Source organism: Zingiber officinale, chromosome 2A (genome assembly GCF_018446385.1).
Source record: "Zingiber officinale cultivar Zhangliang chromosome 2A, Zo_v1.1, whole genome shotgun sequence".
NCBI classification, from domain to species: domain Eukaryota; kingdom Viridiplantae; phylum Streptophyta; class Magnoliopsida; order Zingiberales; family Zingiberaceae; genus Zingiber; species Zingiber officinale.
Window position 1 is genome coordinate 81,985,776 of NC_055988.1, and position 22,930 is coordinate 82,008,705.

General features: G+C 40.9%; 1 protein-coding gene across 1 annotated transcript; it reads right to left on the reverse strand.

The window, feature by feature from the left end:
• Nucleotides 1-21,771: 21,771 nt before the first annotated feature.
• On the reverse strand, nucleotides 21,772-22,666 carry LOC122041341 (ribulose bisphosphate carboxylase small subunit, chloroplastic-like). The gene is made up of 3 exons (XM_042600988.1): nucleotides 22,446-22,666; nucleotides 22,241-22,372; nucleotides 21,772-22,167 (listed from the first exon to the last, which is right to left on the reverse strand). Exons 1-3 carry the CDS (start codon nucleotides 22,614-22,616, stop codon nucleotides 21,928-21,930), a joined length of 543 nt encoding a protein of 180 aa, XP_042456922.1. The 5' UTR covers nucleotides 22,617-22,666; the 3' UTR covers nucleotides 21,772-21,927.
• Nucleotides 22,667-22,930: the final 264 nt, after the last annotated feature.

Sequence of the window (22,930 nt, forward strand, 5' to 3'; positions counted from 1 at the left end):
CCAGAGGCGCAGCGGAACAAGGAGCAAGATGGATGCGACAGCTAGACCCGGTGGCGGTGGCCAAATATGGCAGCAGCTTGGGATGACAACACACGGAGGACAACTAGAGATAAAAGTCATAATAGTTGAAAATTAGATTTTCTATTTATTGCTTTTATATTGTGCTGTGTGTGCATGTTAGTTTACAAGTTTAGTAGGCTAGCATAGTTAAAATTCCTCATTAATAAATAACTAAGTGGGAGAGGGATTTTTAAGTAAATCCCATGGTCTCTATTACTGGTTTGTAAGTGATGCAAACAAGCTTGCGCGTTGGCTCTGAGTGCCTTCCTCCATAACGGATGAGCTTGTTTGCGGATCACTAGAACAGACTTCCATTTTTGGATGACTATAGGAAGTTAATTAAGAGCGTGTGATCTTCCCCAACGGAAGGGGCATAATCTTATTAATGGACTTAGTGTCAAGTAATGGTATACACTTAGACACATCTAATAGTATCCTCCCCATCGGAGTCACTGCTATTATTTGTGTGACCAAATGAAACCAACTATTAATTTGTCATAAAACTAGGTTGACAAGATAATAAAATTAAAGGGTTAAAACCCCTCTTACAAATGATTGATTTTGTATACGTCCACACTAACGTGGCATACAAAATTAACGGTGTTTGAGATAATTTTATTTGTCATAAAGTTACGTTGACAAGATAGTTAATGGGTAAAACCCTCCTCTTACAAATGTTGATTTTGTATACGCCCACACTAACGTGGCATGCAAAATTCACGGTGTTTTGAGGTGTTGGTAAATTTAAATAGTATTGTTAGAGGAATCAATATTATTTTAAATTTAGAGTCTTGACCAAATATTTGATTAAAGATAGACCAACTATTAATTTTATTCATAAAGTAAGGTTGACGAGATAATAAAATTAAATGATAAAATTTCCTCTTTGAATTTGTATACGTCCACACTAACGTGGCATACAAAATTCATGGGGATTTTTAAGGAGTTGGTCTTAACCAAATATTTTTGTGATTCTTAGGAAGATGGTCAATCCCTAGCTGATATACTTTAGGATAGACTTAGTGGTCCCAATTATAATTGATTGGAAATAGAATTTGGACATTAAGGTAGACTGTCCTCTTAGAACTAAGAACAATATAGGTGTATTTTATTCATTAGTTGATACATGTTTAGTGGAGTTATCTACCGGTACCTGGTGTGTAGATATGGGAGCCACTGATCATGTCTGCAATTCATTGCAGGGTTCCAGGAAACCCGACAACTAAATGAAAATAAAAAAAACACCGTCCACATGGGCACTACTGCAAAAGTAGCAGCTGTTGCAGTGGGAGAGGTTTATTCTCTAATAGGAATAAAATTTGGATTATTAGGAATTGTCTTTACATACTAAGTTTCAGTTTCTAAACTATTATAGAATAGATATTGTGTCTATTTTGATAACAAAGTTGTTATCAAGAAAAATAGGCAAGTTATCTATTCTGGTATGTTGGTTGACAATTTATAATCCAATAACTCCCATGATGCAACAAATGGAAATTAATAACACATCTTCTAACTTAAGAGAAAGCAACCTTCAAAAATGAACCAATTATATCTTTGACATCTAAGGCTAGGTTATATTAACTTAAGTAGGATTCATTGGTAGCTGATGAACTTTTGGGTTCATTAGTAGTGGAAATCTTTCCAACCTGCGAGTCTTACTTGGAAGGAAAATAACCAAGAAGCTTTTAAGTCCAAGGGGTATGGAGTCAAAGATATGTTGAAATCGGTTCATTCTGATTTGTGTGATCCTATGACTATCCAGACAAGAGGTAGTATTGAATATTTCATCTATTTTATAGACAACTATTCAAGATACAAATAAATTTACTTAATGTACCGCAAGACTAAGTACTTTGATTAGTTCAAAGAGTACAAGGCTGATGCGGAGAAATGTTAAAGTAAATGTCACTATGGTAAGATCGTAGTGGCAAGTACCTCTTGGGAGAATTTAGGAGTCACTTATCAAAAGTAGGGATTCAATCCCAACTAACTGCACCTGGTACACCCCAACAGAATGGTGTAGTAGAAAGAAGGTAAAGGACTCTTATGAAATAATTAGATAGATGATGAGTTATTTAGAAAATTACCAAATTTGTTTTAAGGATAAACTCTGATAACGAAAGTGAACATAGTACCTTCCAAGTTAGAACTCTCTACTCATATAGAATTGCTGAATAGGTGAAAACCTATTTTGAAGCATATTCGGATTTGGGTAATCCAGCACATATGTTAAAGAGAGACAATGATAAGTTGGATAGGAGTTCACTTGTTTGTAAGTTATCCTAGATAAACAAAAGTAGGTTTATAGTCTTAAAAATCAGAAGGTCATTGTTAGCATCAATGACTGATTTTTTAGAAAAGGACTATATAATGAACCACGTGCTCATAAGTAAAATTGTTCTTAAGGAAATAATAAAGGACATGTCTAACCTAGTACCAACTGTACAAGATGAGATACCACAAGAAAACTGCAACATGTATCACAAATTGATACACAATTACAGAAAGTGTCTTATTGTAGTGGGAGGGTTGTTATGCAACCTAAATAGGTTCATGTTTTGGGAGAGTTTTTGGACTCGATCCCTGGAGGGCATGAACCTGATCTCCGGTCATATGATGAAGCACTCCAAGATAAAGATGCAGCATCTTGGCAAAGAGTAATGAATAAAAGAATTAGAATATATGTATTCTAATAAAATCTGGAAGCTTGTAGAATCACCAAATGGTGTAAAAGCCGTTGGGTATAAAAAGGTCTATAATAGGAAAAGAGGGATAGACAGGAAGGTAGTAACTTTCAAAGCAAGGCTTGATGAAAAAGGAAACTTTTTCACTGGTAGTCATGCTTAAGTCTATCCGGATTCTTTTATCTATTTGGCAAGAGGATGTCAAGACAGCATTCCTTAATGGAAGTTTTGAAGAAAGCATCCATATAAAGCAACCAGAAGGGTTCATTGCAAAGGGCTAAGAGCATCTTGTGTAAGCTCAATCAGTCTATGGACTGAGGCAAAGCTTCAAGGTCTTGGAACATCCGGTTTATCAAAGTAATCCAGATCTATGGATTTATTTAGTAATCGGATAAGTCTTGTGTATACAAAAGGTGTGATGGAAGCGTGGTGGTATTTCTTGTACTATACGTAGATAACATTTTTGGTACTTGGAAACAATATCAAAATGTTGTCAGAAGTAAGGGTATGGTTGTCCAAATAATTCGATATAAAGGACTTGGGAGAATGTATATATGTTTGAGATCAAAATAATAAGGGATCGAAAGAAAAAATATATTTACTTATCCCAAGCTTGATACATCGGAAAATCCTTGCTCGTTTTAAGCATGCAAAACTCCTCGAAAGGTTTCTTACTTTTTAAGGATGGAGTAACTTTATCTAAAGATATGTCTCTGTAGACATCAAAGGAGATAAAGGAAATAAAGGCAGTTCTTTATGCTACGGCTGTTGGAAGCCTAATGTATGCTATGCACGAGATCAGAAATCTGTTTTGCCAAGGGCATAGTTAGCAGATATCAAAGAAACCCTGGACAAGGACAGTGAACTGCAGTAAAGCATATATTGTAGTACCTTAGAGGCACTAGAGATTATATGCTAGCTTACAAGGCAGTTAATTTAGTCCTTGTAGGTTGCATGGATTTTGACTTCCAATCGGATAGGGACAATAATAAGTCAACCTCAGGGTTTTGTGTTTACTTTAGGAGGTAAAGTCATAACTATGGAAGAGTGATAAGCATAGGTGTTTTTCTGGACTCCACCATAGAAGCTTAGTATATGGCAAGCCTCTGAGGTAGCTATAAAAGCTGAATGACTCAATAATCTCAAGATAGACTTAGATATGATTTCTGGTTTGTCCAAAGATTATTACAATTTATTGTAATAATATTGGTGCAGTAGCAAACTCGAAGAAACCATAAGTCTATAAAAGCAAGTAAACACAATAGAGCGCAAGTACCACCCAATACGAGAAATTGTATAAACGAGGAGAAGTTGTTGCTGCCAAGATTGCATCAGGTGATGACCTATAGATCCTTCCACCGAGGTCCTTAAGGCAAGAGCTTTTGATGGACATGTTGAAGGGTTAGGAATCAGATGTATGGCAGCAGATATGGCAGCTTAGTCTTTTAGTATAAGTGGGAGATTGTTAGGGTGTATACTAAAAGCCTAGCTTTTGGTATAAACATTTATCTAGTAATAAGAATCACATTGGTCAAATGTCTACATTTATGATAAATGTAGTTGTTCAATTAATTTATATTGTAGATAACATGGTGTGTGGTGTCACACAGAGGATCATGTTATCAGTACCTTATAAATTATAAACAGTAGCTCACGACCAAAATGGAAAGGAACAAACCATTAGAAGGTCATAGTGTAATTAGGTATCAGTTTATCTTGACTGTATAATTACACTAGTACACTTAGAGTGTATTGAGTAGGACCATTTGAGGTCGTTTCCTTTATACTGATTTTATAAAGAAACAAAGACCTCGGTTATTATGGAAGTGTGTGCTCTTAATCCTAATATAATAACAAGCACATATATTTGATATTTATTTCTTTAATTTATCAATGGGTGAGATTTAGTTCGATGAATCAATAAGCCCGATAAGTTGGGAAATGGTATCACTTATAGTGTGTGTTGTTGATTATAGAAGGAAACTGTGTTCTAGAGATACTAGGTTGATAATGTCCTCAAGAGGAGCTCATAAGGATTGTCATGTTAAACCTCGCAGTGGACCTAGTCCGACATGATGATAAGGTTGAGTGGTACTACTCTTGGACTAAGATATTAATTAAATGAGTTGTCAGAACTCACTTAATTAGTGGACATTCGATATCTTAAACACGGGAGACTAACACACTGATGATAAGAAGGAGCCCAAATGTAATTTGGGATTGGTGCGTAGTTCAATAATAATTCTCTAGTGGAATGAATTATTATTGATAAAATTAAGTTGTGTGTTCGGGCGAGCACGGATGCTTAATTTTATCGGAGACCAAAACCAATTCCTCCTCTCGGTCCCTATCGTAGCCTCTTGTATATAGAGATTTATACCCACCACATACCACCTTCTTACCCAACCAATAGGGGCCGGCCAAGCTAAGCTTGAAGCTAGCTTAGGGCCGGCTAAAGGTTGGCCTTAAGGTGGCCGCCCAATAGCTTAGGTGGCCGGCCACATCATATTAAAAAGGATTTTTTTATTAAAATTATTTCTTATGTGGATATCATAGTTTTAAAAGAGAGTTTAAAAATTAAATCTTTCCTTTTAAAAGCTTTCTACAAAAGATTAAGAAAAGATTTGAAATCTTTCCTTATTTGTAAATTGAAAGGAGATTTTATTTTTAAGAAAAACTTTCCTTTTTAACCATGATAATAATTTAAAAGAGAAGTTTAAAAATTAAATATTCTCTTTTATTAGTTTCTACAAAAGATTAAGAAAAGATTTGATATCTTTCCTTATTTGTAGATTGAAAAGATATTTTAATTTTTAAGAAATAACTTTCCTTTTGGTTTTTATCCACATGTTTAAAAGAAAGATTTTAATTTATTAAATTTCCTTTTTATAAACCAATCATGAAGGGATTAAATTATTGAAGAAATTTTATAAATTTCTGGAGACAAATTAGGAAGTTTTAATTAATTAAAACTCTCCTTGTTTGTAGCTTTGGGGTGGCCGGCCATGTAAATTGAGAATAGGAAAATTGTTTTTAATTAAATAAAATTTTCTTTTCCATGGCAAAAGAATTAAGGAAGTTTTTAATTAAATTTCCTTATTTGCCAAGACCAAGGATTATAAAAGAGGGGGTAGAGGTGCCTTCATGGGTGATCAACTCTATTATTCTTCTCCTCTCTTTTCCTCCTTGGTGGCCGGCCCTAGCTTCTTCCTCTTCTCTTCTTCTTATGGCCGGCGGCAACCTCTCTTTTGGAGCTCTTGATGGTGGCCGGTTCTAGCTAGGAGAAGAAGGAGAGAAAGGTGGTTTTGTTTCTTGCATCCCTTGGAGCTTGGTGGTGGTGGTCGGACCTCTACTTCTCTTGGAGAATTGTGGTGGCCGAAACTTGTAAGGAAGAAGAAGGTGCTTGGTGGTTCTCATCTCGGAAGATCGTTGTCCACACAACTGTTGGTGCAATTTCCAGTAGGTCAAGGTTGACCTAGTTGACCAAGTGTAAACCTTGGTCATGGTTTCGATGTTTGACAATACAGAAAGACATGTAAACATGGACAATGCAGGTGCAGTTGTCCATACGGAGAGATACTGATCAGGGTTTGATCAGGTTGGATGAAGAAGAGTCAAGTAGGTCAAGGTTGACCGGATACTTGACTGGGAAGTCCTAACTGGGATGTTAGGTAGTTCGGAAAGTCCTGGTGAGTGAAACCAGGCAGTTCGTGAAAATCCTGGTGAGTGAAACCGCCAGGCAGTTCGGAAAGTCCTGGTGAGTGAAGCCAGGCAGTCGGGAAATCCTGGTGAGTGAAGCCAGGTGAAAATCCTAGTGAGTGAAGCTAGGTGAAAGTGAAAGTCCTGGTGAGTGAAGCCAGGCAGTTGGTGAAAGTCCTGGTGAGTGAAGCTAGGCAGTTGGAGAAAGTCCTGGTGAGTGAAGCCAGGCAGTGGGAAAGTCCTGGTGAGTGAAGCCGGGCAAGGAAAAATCCAGATGGATCAAGGGTGATCGGACATCTAGTGTTGAGAAGGTCAAGTAGGTCAAGGGAGTGACCGGATACTTGACACGAAGAGAAAAGTCCAAGTGGGTCAAAGGGATTGACCGAACACTTGGTGGGGAGTCTTAGCAGGTCAAGGGAGTGACCAGATGATAAGCATGATGTACCAATAGGTCAAGGTTGACCGGATATTGGTTTGGACTTGGTTTGGGCAAAAACCAAGACCTGGATCGGTCTGGTGACCGATCCAGTGATACTGTGGTTTCTTGATCGGTCTGGAGACCGATCAGAAAGCGATCAGTGCCTCTGTGAGCTTACTGATCGGTCTGGGGACCGATCAGCATGAAGCCTAATCGGTCCCCGGGACCGATCAGGGCACGCACAGAGAGTTGGGCAACTCTCTGTGAAGTGTGCTGATCGGTCTGGGGACCGATCAGCATAGAGCCTGATCGGTCCCCATGACCGATCAGATCAGCCCCAGACTGATCAGGGTGATGCCTGATCGGTCTGGCACTATCCGTTGGCTCACAACGGCTAGTCTTCTGTCTTCTCTTCTTCGCAGGTGGATGCAGGTATAAGAGACTGAGAGCTTCTACAGTGCAGGGACTTCTTCTTGCTCTTCTTCTTCTTGCTGCTGCAAGTTCTACTGCTGTGATTTGAGTTTGCTGAGCTCGATTCTACTTGAAGCTTCGCGTGAGCTTCCTTTCGGCTGGGTTCCTGCTGTTGTAGGCGTCGCTTGAAGCTGCTGCTTCATCCAGTCGAAGAGAAGGCAAGTAAGCGAAGGTGTTTCATACATTTGTATTGTACTTTGCTTCTTGCTGCTTTCTACTCCTGTATTGCTGTTGCAAAGTTTGTGGCGAGGTTTCTCCACCCACAAGGAGTATTTATTAGCCGGTTATCCGGGGACTCATCCACCGACAGATTGATAGGCTTCATCCACCTTACGGACACGCCGAGGAGTAGGAGTATCATCTCCGAACCTCGTTACATCTTCGTGTTGAGGTTTGCTTCTCCTTTTGCGTTTCTATTTAGTTATTTCCGCTGCACTAATCCTAATCGTAGGAAGAAACGCGAAGATTTGGGGTCGGCTATTCACACCCCCCCTCTAGCCGCGATCATCGATCCTAACAAGTGGTATCAGAGCTGAGGTCGCTCTTCGCCGGATTAACACCCGAGGGAGCACAAGCTAGAGATGGATCAACTCGGAGATGACATCACCATTCCACCCTTCTACGATCGCGACGACTTCGCGTTTTGGAAGGTAAGAATGAAATATTTTCTTATGACTAATCTTGAGAATTGGAGTTGTGTCCAATTAGGTTTCAAGCCTCCGACGGACAAGAAAGGAGAAACCCTAGAGAAGAAGGAGTGGACCAAGGAACAAGTCCACCAATCCCTAGTCAACGATGAGGTATTGAAGATTTTTGAATTTTCTTTACCTAATGATGTTTTGTGTAGGATAGGTGGATACAACAATGCCAAGGAGTTGTGGAACAACTTGGCTAAGTTCCATGAGGGGAACTCCACTTCAAGCCATGAAGAGGAGTCAAGTGAGCCAAGTAGCTCACATCATGGAGGAGAGGAATTAGAAGTTGAGGGCTACTCAACATCTAAGGAAGAAGAGAAGGAGAGTTCTTCTTCAAGAATGGAGCAAGAGGAAGAAGCTTCTACCTCCGGAAGGGATGAAGAAGAAAGTCTTCATCCATCCTCAACCCTAGGTAACTCAAGCATTTCAATTTCAAATAAATTACACATAATGTGCTTTGAGTGTAGGGAGTATGGACATTACAAGAGTAAGTGTCCAAGGAGGATTAGGAAGACTCCACCGGCACCAAAAGTCAAGGAAGCCGGAGTCCCAACACGTAAGGGCAAGGAGCACGTGGTGTGCTTCCAATGCAAGCGAAGGGGACATTATCGGAGCCAATGTCCGAGGGGGAGGCAATCTCACAAGGACAAGAGACCAAGCACATCGATAGGGGGAGCTAAGGCAAACCCTAAGGTAATCTCTAAGGCACATTATTGCAATACTAGTAAGATGCATGCTAGTAGTTTGATTGCAATTGACAATAATGATAAGCATGATAATTATAGAAATCGATACACATGCTTAGGTGCCAAACATGTGAGCCTAGATAAGGATAACACTAGGAAAGCCAACCCTAGAATTAACTCATCTAAGGCTAAGGAAAACCTAGGTAGGAATCCCAAATCAACTAGACACATGCCTAGGAATGCCTCAAAGAAAAATGACAAATCAAGTCTTGAGGTATTAAAGAAGGAAAATCAAGTCTTGAGGTCAAGACTTGACATGTTAGAAAAGACCCTTAAAAATTTAGAGAAGTCAACTCTAGGGTCTAAGGGTCAAAAACCCAAGTCCAAGGACATGAAAGGTTTGGGTCACAAACCTAAGTTCCAAGTGGTCAAGCCCACTTATCACAATGTTCCATTCGATTATGGAACAAAATCTAGGGCTAGGAAGACCATCACCAAGGTCACAAGGGGAGTCACCCCTAGAGTTGATCTTGATGAGTCCCAAATGACCAAGGCTTCAAAGCCTAGGAGGGTCATTAGAAGGGTTTCTAGGGAAGTCATCCCTAGTGAATACTTAGTGAACCCAATGAGCTCCAATAGGTATTGGGTTCCTAGGAGCGTGATTCCATCACACTAGATGGTTTAGGGTGTGCCAACCTTACTTGAATAGGTAGTTAACCTAATCATGGCAAAAGGTGGCACCTTAGGAATTTTCAAGGTCTAATCAAGCCTTGAAAATGAAAGTGAAAATTACTCCTAAGATAATTAGGATGTGCCAACCACATTTGAGGAATTTTTCTAGAGTCAATCTAGTTGGCACATAGTGATCTAAAAATCTTTGGTATAAGATGCTAGGTCTATTACACTTAGGAATATAGAACCTATGGCAAAATGATCAAAACTATCAAAAATGGCAATTAAAGCTAGAATTAGGTATCTTCTATACCTTTACATGTTATTTTCCATATATTGTTTGCCATATGTCATGTCATGACATCATATTTATTTTATGATCATTTAAAATGTCATGATAATGCTTAGGTTAGTTAAATGTCATGCTCTATTTAAGTTTCATACTTTATGCCATGACATCATGACATTGGCACATGTTTTTACTTATGATATCATTATATGTCATGTCATCATCTCTTGCTTTTATCATCAATTAATTTGATTTAAGGACAAAAACACAATTTGATATGGAGATCAAATTGTTGTTTAGAAAATGTATGAGAACTTAGCCTAAGATGACCTAAACTCATATCTCACATCAAAATTGACTTGGATGTGTTTGATACACCTTAGATGTGTGTGAGATATTAGGATTATGAGTTAGGATCAAGGTGCATAGTTCTTGTACCTAGATGAACCTAATTCGAAATTGGGGATCATAGGGAAAGCTTATGTACAGTCATGTACATCTAGCCCAAAGATTGTGGTCCAAAATTAAATGGTTTAAAATCATTTCAAAATTGATTTGAAAAACCTTGATGAAGCTTTTCTAGTGATAGCATTCATCATTGAACAAGTTGATACAAAGATAAGTTAACTTTGAGCTATTTCAAAGACTTTTGAACTTTGTATCAAGATTGAGAAATGGAAGTTATTTTCTTAGAAAACTATTTTTCCATGATTGTATATGTTATGAGGAATGTATCCTCAAAATTTCATAATTTTTAGAATTTTCTGTGATTTTCTAGAGGTTTCTAAATTTCGAGAGAAGAAAAATTCAGAAATCAGAAATCAGAGGTCGTGGACCGATCAGGAGGCTACCTGATCGGTCCAGGTCTATGTGGATCGGTCACTAGGACCGATCCAGGAGAGTTTGGATCGGTCTGGTGACCGATCCAGTGAAGGCTGATCGGTCTGGTGACCGATCAGCGCGTGCCAACTTGCTGATTTTCGGCTGTTTTGTCTAAAATTTCAGCTGGGAGTTGGTGTTTTGGATTTCTAAAGGTTTGAAACTCTCCAAGACATTGTTGGTGCAATGGTCAAGGGAGAGTTGACCTTTAGGGGGAGTTTTACCTATTAGTCAAGGAGGAGTTGACTTTTAGGGGGAGTGTTTACTCGTCGAAACTTTTGAGGATGAGTGATATGGGATTATCACTAAGTTGATTGTTGAATTTAGTATCAAGGGGGAAATTAAGGGTTTCAATGAAAGGTATGAGACTTTCATTAGGAAGAAACTCTTGACCTTGATTCACTCCTTTTGATGTGTGTCAAAAAGGGGAAGAATGTCTAGAGAATGTTCAAGGAAGAACATTGGAGTTAGTGGGAAAGTTTATTGATCACAACGAGTGAAGTTGTGAACAACGATAACTTACTCTTCAGGGGGAGAGTTTGTTGATGTGTGCCAATAGGGGGAGAATGAAGGGTTTAAGTTAGGCCTTCATTATCTAAGAAGAAGGTTGTCTTCTTAGAAGGAGAATGTAAGGTTGTAACTTATGTTTCATTACCTAGTGGCATGAAGAAAGTTGAGGCTATTGGATTAGCCTAACTTAAAGGTATTGTCAAACATCAAAAAGGGGGATATTATTGGTGCAATTTCCAGTAGGTCAAGGTTGACCTAGTTGACCAAGTGTAAACCTTGGTCATGGTTTCGATGTTTGACAATACAGAAAGACATGTAAACATGGACAATGCAGGTGCAGTTGTCCATACGGAGAGATACTGATCAGGGTTTGATCAGGTTGGATGAAGAAGAGTCAAGTAGGTCAAGGTTGACCGGATACTTGACTGGGAAGTCCTAACTTGGATGTTAGGTAGTTCGGAAAGTCCTGGTGAGTGAAACCAGGCAGTTCGGAAAGTTGAGGCTATTGGATTAGCCTAACTTAAAGGTATTGTCAAACATCAAAAAGGGGGAGATTGTTGGTGCAATTTCCAGTAGGTCAAGGTTGACCTAGTTGACCAAGTGTAAACCTTGGTCATGGTTTCGATGTTTGACAATACAGAAAGACATGTAAACATGGACAATGCAGGTGCAGTTGTCCATACGTAGAGATACTGATCAGGGTTTGATCAGGTTGGATGAAGAAGAGTCAAGTAGGTCAAGGTTGACCGGATACTTGACTGGGAAGTCCTAACTGGGATGTTAGGTAGTTCGGAAAGTCCTGGTGAGTGAAACCAGGCAGTTCGTGAAAATCCTGGTGAGTGAAACCAGGCAAGGGAAAGCTAGGTGAAGGAAGTCCTGGTGAGTGAAGCCAGGTGAAAATCCTAGGGGGTGAAGCTAGGTGAAAGTGAAAGTCCTGGTGAGTGAAGCCAGGCAGTTGGTGAAAGTCCTGGTGAGTGAAGCCAGGCAGTTAGAGAAAGTCCTGGTGAGTGAAGCCAGGCAGTGGGAAAGTCCTGGTGAGTGAAGCCAGGCAGTTGGAAAGTCCTGGTGAGTGAAGCCGGGCAAGGAAAAATCCAGATGGATCAAGGGTGATCGGACATCTGGTGTTGAGAAGGTCAAGTAGGTCAAGGGAGTGACCGGATACTTGACACGAAGAGAAAAGTCCAAGTGGGTCAAAGGGATTGACCGGACACTTGGTGGGGAGTCTTAGCAGGTCAAGGGAGTGACCGGATGATAAGCATGATGTACCAATAGGTCAAGGTTGACCGGATATTGGTTTGGACTTGGTTTGGGCAAAAACCAAGACCTGGATCGGTCTGGTGACCGATCCAGTGATACTGTGGTTTCTTGATCGGTCTGGAGACCGATCAGAAAGCGATCAGTGCCTCTGTGAGCTTACTGATCGGTCTGGGGACCGATCAGCATGAAGCCTGATCGGTCCCCGGGACCGATCAGGGCACGCACAGAGAGTTGGGCAACTCTCTGTGAAGTGTGCTGATCGGTCTGGGGACCAATCAGCATAGAGCCTGATCGGTCCCCATGACCGATCAGATCAGCCCCAGACCGATCAGGGTGATGCCTGATCGGTCTGGCACTATTGTTGGCTCACAACGGCTAGTCTTCTGTCTTCTCTTCTTCGCAGGTGGATGCAGGTATAAGAGGCTGAGAGCTTCTACAGTGCAGGGACTTCTTCTTGCTCTTCTTCTTCTTGCTGCTGCAAGTTCTACTGCTGTGATTTGAGTTTGCTGAGCTCGATTCTACTTGAAGCTTCGCGTGAGCTTCCTTTCGGCTGGGTTCCTGCTGTTGTAGGCGTCGCTTGAAGCTGCTGCTTCATCCAGTCGAAGAGAAGGCAAGTAAGCGAAGGTGTTTCATACATTTGTATTGTACTTTGCTTCTTGCTGCTTTCTACTCCTGTATTGCTGTTGCAAAGTTTGTGGCGAGGTTTCTCCACCCACAAGGAGTATTTATTAGCCGGTTATCCGGGGACTCATCCACCGACGGATTGATAGGCTTCGTCCACCTTACGGACACGCCGAGGAGTAGGAGTATCATCTCCGAACCTCGTTACATCTTCGTGTTGAGGTTTGCTTCTCCTTTTGCGTTTCTATTTAGTTATTTCCGCTGCACTAACCCTAATCGTAGGAAGAAACGCGAAGATTTGGGGTCGGCTATTCACACCCCCCCCCCTCTAGCCGCGATCATCGATCCTAACAAGTGGTATCAGAGCAAGTTGATCAGGAAGAAGAAGGTGCTTGGTCAACGGATAGTGCCAGACCGATCAGGCATCACCCTGATCGGTCTGGGGCTGATCTGATCGGTCATGGGGACCGATCAGGCTCTATGCTGATCGGTCCCCAGACCGATCAGCACACTTCACAGAGAGTTGCCCAACTCTCTGTGCGTGCCCTGATCGGTCCCGGGGACCGATCAGGCTTCATGCTGATCGGTCCCCAGACCGATCAGTAAGCTCACAGAAGCACTGATCGCTTTCTGATCGGTCTCCAGACCGATCAAGAAACCACAGTATCACTGGATCGGTCACCAGACCGATCCAGGTCTTGGTTTTTGCCCAAACCAAGTCCAAACCAATATCCGGTCAACCTTGACCTATTGGTACATCATGCTTAGCATCCGGTCACTCCCTTGACCTGCTGAGACTCCCCACCAAGTGTCCGGTCAATCCCTTTGACCCACTTGGACTTTTCTCTTCGTGTCAAGTATCCGGTCACTCCCTTGACCTACTTGACCTTCTCAACACCAGATGTCTGATCACCCTTGATCCATCTGGATTTTTCCTTGCTCGGCTTCACTCACCAGGACTTTCCAACTGCCTGGCTTCACTCACCAGGACTTTCTCCAACTGCCTGGCTTCACTCACCAGGACTTTCACCAACTGCCTGGCTTCACTCACCAGGACTTTCACTTTCACCTAGCTTCACTCACTAGGATTTTCACCTGGCTTCACTCACCAGGATTTCCCGACTGCCTGGCTTCACTCACCAGGACTTTCCGAACTGCCTGGCGGTTTCACTCACCAGGATTTTCACGAACTGCCTGGTTTCACTCACCAGGACTTTCCGAACTACCTAACATCCCAGTTAGGACTTCCCAGTCAAGTATCCGGTCAACCTTGACCTACTTGACTCTTCTTCATCCAACCTGATCAAACCCTGATCAGTATCTCTCCGTATGGACAACTGCACCTGCATTGTCCATGTTTACATATCTTTCTGTATTGTCAAACATCGAAACCATGACCAAGGTTTACACTTGGTCAACTAGGTCAACCTTGACCTACTGGAAATTGCACCAACAATCTCCCCCTTTTTGATGTTTGACAATACCTTTAAGTTAGGCTAATCCAATAGCCTCAACTTTCCGAACTGCCTGGTTTCACTCACCAGGACTTTCCGAACTACCTAACATCCAAGTTAGGACTTCCCAGTCAAGTATCCGGTCAACCTTGACCTACTTGACTCTTCTTCATCCAACCTGATCAAATATGTTAGAAGAAGGTGCTTGGTGGTTCTCATCTCGGAAGATCGTTGTCCACACAACGTCCGAGGTTAGAAGAGGAATACGGTAGAAGATCAAGAGGTCTTTTAGAATGTATAACTAGTAATTTTTCCTTTCCGCATCATGCTAGTTATTTATGGAAATAATACCAAATACAATAGGCTTACGATTCTAGAATTTCGAATATGTTTTTCGATGTTGTGTTCTTTTGTTTTTTCTTTTCCTTGTGATTTGATTGTTCTTTTCGATTAACCTAAAGTTATTTTAGGAAATTAAATATTACCTTTCTATAAAAGATTTTGTCTAGTCGGTGGTGGTTGCTCCCATATCCAAGAAGGTCATGTGCCTCGCCACGTCAATACTGGGAACCAATTATGGAAATTAATATTTAATGGAATTAATAACTTAGGTGATTTGGATCAAACGTGTTAAGTTCCGCAGGAGATCCAAGTCTAAACCTTAAAGAACAAATAGATTAAGTTTTGGATCAAACGTGTTAAGTTCCGCAGGAGATCCAAAATTTAATTTAAAAGAACACATGGTAGCTAGGAAAAGGTTCAGACCTTTGTACAAAATTTTTGTACAGTGGAACTTCTAGGTTTTCCGAGTAGCAACCAACACACACAATTATCTCCCCTTCCTCATTAGGGTCGACGCCCCATTTTCCCTTGGTGGTCGGCGCCCCTTCCTCATTAGGGACGGCGCCCCATCTTCCCTTGGTGGCCAGCGCCCCTTCCTCATTAAGGTCGGCGCCCAGTTTTCCCTTGGTGGTCGGCGCCCCTTCCTTACCTAGGGTCGGCAACTTAGAGGAGAGGAAGAAGAGGAATAGATGCCCCACCCTAGAGCTCCTCTTTTAGTGGTCGGCGGCTTGGAAACAAAGAAGAGAAGGGTGGTTATTGTCTTAGTAGATCGTCACCCACACGACGTCCAAGAAGAGGAGAGCAATACGGCAGAAGATCAAGAGGTCTTTGGCTACAAAGGAAAGGTACAATTAGTTCTTTAATTTTGCTGCATAATTAGTTTAGTTTCTTTTGTATTGATCCTGAATACCAACACAAGAGGCCAACGATCTTGTACTTCGATCAAGGTGTATTTTGATCCATCAAGAACTTGCTTGATTGATCAAATACATGTCTGATCGAATTTGTGGGTTGCTAGGAAATATTCTATACTTGTACAATTTTTGTACAAGGGAAATTTAAACAGAACGGAATTCCAGTGCCTTCAGACCTGATATCTGGCAAGAAATCCAACTAGGTCAACGGGCCGACCGGATAGCTAGTATGAAGTCCAGATAGATCGACGGGCTAACCGGGTGTCTGGCAAGTTAGTAAGTTAAGGTAAGTCACTGGAGGAGAGTAACCTTGTGATGATGCATTCTGGTTGAGGAACAGTAGGCATCGGTCCAGTTTAGGTTCATTTAGGATCCCTAAAATGAGACCTTGACTAGTTCCTGGTCCTAGGAGGACAAGAACTAATTACTACTATTTATTATTAATTATTATTGTCCTAATATTTATTTTATATGTTATTTGGACTAACATTGTTTTGCAGGACAAAAGGAGCATATTTACCTTCGGATGAACAGTGTCCGAAGTCTCCTTCAAGCAGTGAAGGTGCCTTCATACTGTTCATAGAAGGCGTCTTCCATGGCTATGGATGGCGCCTTCCGTAGGGTGACATTTTGATCTCGCTGCGGATAAGTGCTGGGTTGTTCGAGATCAAGTTTAACCCATTGGAGGCACCTTCAACGGCTATGGAAGGTGCCTTCCATGCCTTATATATGGTAGTCTCAAGAAGGCCTTCAAATAACACTGATATACGAGCTACCACGCGTCCTTTTGATCTTCTGATTGCCCCAGGCTTCTGCTACGACTCTGCTGCGAAGTTGCTCCACCCGATAACTGCTCCGAGAACTTTTTATCGTAGCTGGTAGACCAACACTGACACACAAGTGTTCCTACTTTTATTTCTAAAAGTGTCGATAACATTTCATTTGTGTACTTGATTACTGCAAAAGGACAAGTGCACTGTGTTGCACTTGTTCAAACTTTCTTTGTACTCGATTTCTTCTTCCGAAGGTACCGAAAGAGGCCTTTAGTGGAGTACCCATCGATAGGTCCGCGGGACTTGGGTCTTGGAGCAGGAGTCACCGAAGGCTCCGAACCAAGTAAACTACTTGTGTCTCTCTCGTGTCTTTTTAATTTCGATTTCATATGTACTTTTCACTACACATACCTGTGATTTTAAAACCGACAAAATGAATTTTTGAAACCCATATGATTCACCCCCCCCCTCTCACGTGCAGTCGATTCAGCAGAACCTTCATCGTGATGCCTCTTGCGTCTTATCAGAGGCTCGCCGGAAGTGGCGGACTCTGAAGCCACCACGATCGGCTTCATGAAGGGTCGCTCGGGAGGAAGATCAGCTATAGCGGTCGCTGTGTCACTAGCCGCCGTCTGACTCACGCCGCCCTCACTTATCAGCACGTGCATCCCTCCCTCTTTGACAGGTAGGTCGTCAGAATGGGTAATCGGTTGCAAGCCCTGACTCTCCAGCTCGACCACGCTTGTGGCATTGATATATGCATTGGCAAGCCTTCTCTTGCCGATCAAACGTGCTCGCAACATGACTTAGGTTACAAAAAAGGAAGAAAAACTAGTTAGATTCAACTATGAGGAGAAGAAAGGGCATACCTAGGTTGGACGACAATCATGTGCCAATTGGGCTCAAGCCGAACACATATAAGACGCTCTCCAACAATAGCCGGTGAATATGGTACTTTTGACCGACCAAAGCAGCGGCTGCTTGGGGATAGTTCGACCGACTGTGATATCTGCTCAGTGACGGAGGCATCATTACTTCCATCTGCCAGTTGGTCGAAAATTCGAGCAGGAAAACACACAAAAAAGTAGTGCTCTTGCCAATACTTATTGGAGGTCGTCATCTTGTTTAAAAAGGAGCCCGGCCACTCGGGCTTGAAACAGAAATGTCCTCGGCTCTAACAGTTTGGGGTAATAGAAATAGTGGAAGATCCTGGGAGTCAAGGGGATATCGTGCAGGCAAAACAAGACTACTACCCCGCACAGCAGTCGAAAGAAATTAGACACCAGTTGGTGCAAGGAAATGCAAAAATATTTACAAACTGCAGGAAAAAGGGTGAACAGGAAAATGAACGCCGGCGATGAACTGGTCTTTAAAAAAGGGGATGAACCAAAGGGAGGTTCGTGAGGCCGGTCGAAAGTGGAAGGGATAGCGAGTTGGTAACCGAAAGAAAAACGATAGGCGGAGCACATCTGTTCGATCTCATCCCCATTGAACTTGGACTCGGTGGAAGTATACCAGAGTCCAGGGATTAGTACGGGTGGTTGTGGAGAAACAACCATCGAAAGAAACTAAATCAAAGGAAAACAATGCCAGAAAATAGCAAAGGAGAGAAAGGAGAACCTTACGGGGAAGTTGGCCAGAAAAGAAAGAACGTCGCAGAAACTGCTCGAAGATGAAGACACAGTGCATTGTGGAGACGACGACGAGAAGAAGAGGGCTTATAAATCGCGTGGCTAGTCGCCCGAGACCGTTTGATCAAGGGTTGCAAAAAACTAGGAAGAAATCTGACCATCGAACTTGAAAAGGCGTGTGTCATATCAGTAGTGGATATTCGTTGTCACATCAAACGTGCGACGACTGAGGAGGGTACATGTGGCAGTTGGCTATGGGAGAGTATTAATGGGCCTTAATTAAAGGGCATGGCCGCGTGCTCGGCCATGATCACCAAAGATTTGCGCAGTTTTCTATGAATTTAGGTGACGTTAGCCGATGCAAAAGGGCACTCATCCCAAGAGAACACAGGGAAATAGAAAAAGGTCCGACCGACGGTAGGTCATTTGTGGTACTACTAGTCCAGCCAGTTAAACTTACAGTCTCCTTCGACTAGACTTGAAGGGGAGGCTTGTGATGCGACGATAAAGGCGGACCCACTAAGCCCGGGTCAAAGGAAGGAAACGACAGCCTACGTGGAGGTCAATGCCGAAGAACTAGCGGGCTCACCAAAGGGTGGCCGAGCGGAGCCCTCGATTACAATGGCTGAGCGAACATGCATCTACTAGCCAGAAGTGGATTGGTCCGAGCAAAGAGCCCGTTCAGCAAAGCTCATCGGTCCATGCAAGTTGAGTGGAGCAATGTTTAGCCGGGCGGATCAATGCCCGATCGAGCGGATAACCACTCAGTCGAATGGGAGTCATATAGCCGAGCGGTCATCCCGCTCGATCAAGCAGGGAGACTGCGGGCGTATCTCTTAAGATCCTTTTAGTAGATAGTGTTGTTGACATCAAACACGGTCAAAAGGGAGATCGTACGGCGAAAGCTTCCACTGTCCTATCAGAGATATGTTCACCTTGTTAAGATATTGTGTCAAAAATACTTTACTAACAAATCCTTTCATAGGAAATTTAGGGAAGCGTGCCTGCCTGGGGAAGCGGGTACGCAAGCTACAAGAGCTCTATATAAAGAGGGGCTCAAGCACTGGCAGAGGTACACATTGATACGTGTGTGTTGTTCATTTCTATTATTGCTTTACATATTTTCTTCCTCAGTGACTGATTTGAGCATCGGAGGGCCAACGTCGGGACCCCTTCCCCTGCCCGGCAGTAACGATTCTATTTTGTAGAGCAAAGCGACGTCTACGTGCAGTCAACCCAGAAGTCACATCCCCAGCTTACCATCTCCACGATTTTCGGACAGGATCATTTACAATGACTATGGCGCTAAAAAAAAATTCATAATAGATTTTCCGAATCTACAACGAACTGTAGATTGTTGCAAATTTGTGACGAATATCCCTTTTCATCACATATTTGGGATTATGAAAATTCACGACGAATTCTTTCTCAATCCAAATTGGCAGTGAATTTTGCAATGAAAAAATATTCATCGTGGATTTTGCAATGAATATCCTTTTTTGTCGCATATTTGAGATCTAAAATTTCGTGGCGAATTCTTTTTCGTAGCAAATTTGCAACAATAAAAAATTCGTCACAAATTTTACGATGAATATACATTATTTTGTTGCATAATTTGGCGATGAATTATGTGCGATGAAAAGTCTTTCGTCATATATTTCATCGCAAATTAATTTTGCGGCACTTGTTATTAAAAAAAATATCATAAAATTTGTCACAAAATGATCGTGTTTTTTTTAGTGCCTTCTATTTTGATGCTTGTACATCGCTTATATAGACTCAATCTCGACTTGAATTTTTAGCTCACTCGCGTCAAACTGGCATATGCCTTTACGGCTCCAAGTCTTCTCCCAAATTTAAAAAAAAATAACGATAAAATATATCGAAAACACTGTTATAGAATATAATGTTTCATGAGAAACGAAAGTAAGACGATTAATTCGTCTGTTTTCATGTATTATCAGTGTTTTTAACATAAGATATCATCACCCAAATCATGCACAATTATTTCTTTGTCGAGCTAATATTGCACCTTTTTAATGGTATTCTAATGAACCGTGCATGCAAGTTTTAGGATTTCTAATTTTGTATATCTAACTGCTATAATACCTAAATTGTATTCTCAAAATACTGTTTTTTTTTTTATTTTTTAACTATGAATCAGTTTTATCTTAAACTGACTAAGGACATTTTTAATGGTTAAAATTCTAAATAAATTTTTTGCATGATTTTAATATATCAAATCAAAAATATGAAAACTTATTTAAATATTCCCAATAGTTAAAGTTCTAAATAAACTTTTTTATCAACTCATGCATAATATAAGTTGCATGACTTCATACATATTGTATCAAATTTAAAAAAAAACAACAAGTTTATATTTTCACTACTGCTCTTAAATTATAAACCTCAAACCTCACTTCTACAATGATTTAAAAATTTTTATTTAATTTTTTAAATTTTACAAACCTCTCATAAATCTTGCATTGAAGATGCTCTAATGAAATTAAAAAATTCTGAATAACTTCCAACTAAAATCATTATATATTCTTAAAAGGCTTCTTAATGTATTTATATCTATAGATATCATGGGATTTCTCTAGATTTTTTTTACTTATTCAATGAGTAGCTTAATTTAAGCTCTTAATTTAAGAACTTTAGAAAGTATATTAATTTTGATTTAAAGTAATTTGAAGTTCTCAAAGTCCATTAGTCAATTTCGTCCGAAACAGACTAATGAATCTACATTATTCAAAAATTCAAAGTTTGATATTTTTAGAATTAAGGAAGTCTAGGAATTTATCCTAATCTTTATAATGTGTTTGTAATATATTTTATTGAGCTTTTATAAGTTTAAAAATTACTATTCTTAATTTACATTATTAAATTCAAATCCGAGAGTATGAATAACTATTGAAAGTATATTGATTTTGATTTTTAAATGATTTAGAAACATCTATCAATCAATTTCATTCAAAATTGGTTGAAAATTCAAAAATTTAATATTTTTTAAATTAGAGGAATTCTTTGAATACATTCATTCATGGTGTTATTATTAAATATCATCATCTAAGGCTTTATAATAAGTTTATTTATGATAATTTTTATCGAGTATTTATAAGTTTAAAAATTATTATTCTTAATTTATATTATCAAATTTGTGATCTAAGTGCATGGATACATTAAAAAATAATCATCCATTATTTACCTCCTCCGTGTTGATCTAGAGATGGACTGACAAAAACGTTAGGGGCGAGCAGCGAATCGTCTTTTTACCACATAGATATATTAAAAAGTACATTAATTTAAATTTTGGAATGATTAGAATTTTCTAATTCCAGTAACACTTACGAAAGGATAAATCATGAAATCTACTTGCGCAATTCAATAAAACGTCGATCAAACTTTAATCTGTTGTTTACTAAGGAAGAAATCAAGAAGGAAAAAAAAAATTTTAAGGTGGATTTTTTTTTAAAGCGTGGTTGAGAATTATACCATATGCCCATTGGGAGAAAATAAAAAGTGATAAGAAGAAAGAAAATTAAAATATCAAAACATATTATAGGAATGAATTTTCAAATCCATCTAATCTAATCATTAGATAAAAATAATAATTCATCCTTTTTTAAAATAAATAGGAAAAAAATTCCACTATATAATTTTTTTTTCATAAATTCTATTTTCGAATAGAATTCCAAAGTTCACACAAAACATAAATTTAATATCATATTTTAGTTTAGGGATACAACAACAAGTAACAGCAACAACACTCTCCAACAGTGCCGTCCAAATACAAATTGGAATTCACAGAATTACAAAGTGATATTCATATAATTAATACTTTTTTTATTCATTTATTCAATAATATATCACTTCAAATCGGCATCGGTGGGCTTGTAGGCGATGAAGCTGATGCACTGCACCTGGCGATTGTTGTCGAAGCCGATGATGCGGATGAAGGCGTCGGGGTACTCCTTCTTGCACTCCTCCACCTCCTTCGCCACCTGCGTCGCGTCCGTGCACCCGAACATCGGCAGCTTCCACATCGTCCAGTACCGTCCGTCGTAGTATCCCGGCGAACGATGGTTCTCGCGCCACACAAATCCTCTCTGCAAATTACCCATTTTCGTTATTTGTAACCCTAAATCCCAAATTCTGAATATGATCTATGATGGCCCTTACCTTGCAGAACTCTAAGCAGGGAATCCAGTTGGAACGGAGGAGGTACTCGATCTGCTTCAGCAGGGCTTCGTCCTTCAGGGTAGGAAGATAGGAGAGGGTTTCGAACTTCTTCTTCCCCTCGATCGGCCACACCTGAGGCAAAGGGGGAAGAGAGTTAGTTCTTGGATCGGTAGGGCAGATCGGTGGTTTAGGGAGGGGAACGGACCTGCATGCACCGGACGCGGCAGCCGTTGCTGGGGAGGTGGGAGAGGTCGGCGTTCGCCCTCTTGGTCGGGAACGGGACGCCGGAGAGGGACTTGAGGCCGGAGAAGGGGGCGACCATGCCGGAGGAGGAGCGGGCGCAGGAGACCACCATGGTGGCGGAGGAAGAAGCCATCGGCGAGAGCTGCTGCGGTCTGATGCTTTTGCGTTTCTGCTCACAGTGGCGACGGCCCCTGGGTATAAAGAGACCACGGACGGCTGGATGAGGATAACGCAAACGATATGGACCGTCGGTTTTCTGGGGACGCCGGGAGCCACACAGAACGGCTGGAGCGGATTTGCAGCCTTATCTCTCGGTGGCGCTCTCCGCGCGCCACGTCGCGGGAGTGGCTAACGCTTATCGCCGTGAATGAGTGATGCTGTGTTTTTCAGTTTTTTATTTTTTATTTTTATTTTATCAAGCACCTGAAATAATAGATGTTCTGCTTT

Coding starts and splice junctions, on each gene's coding strand:
- LOC122041341 (XM_042600988.1), bottom strand. CDS start 22,616: ATGGCTTCTTCCTCCGCCACCATGGTGGTCTCCTGCGCCCGCTCCTCC. Junction 22,373..22,445: donor GCCGCGTCCGGTGCATGCAG/GTCCGTTCCCCT, acceptor CCTTTGCCTCAG/GTGTGGCCGATCGAGGGGAA. Junction 22,168..22,240: donor CCTGCTTAGAGTTCTGCAAG/GTAAGGGCCATC, acceptor GGTAATTTGCAG/AGAGGATTTGTGTGGCGCGA.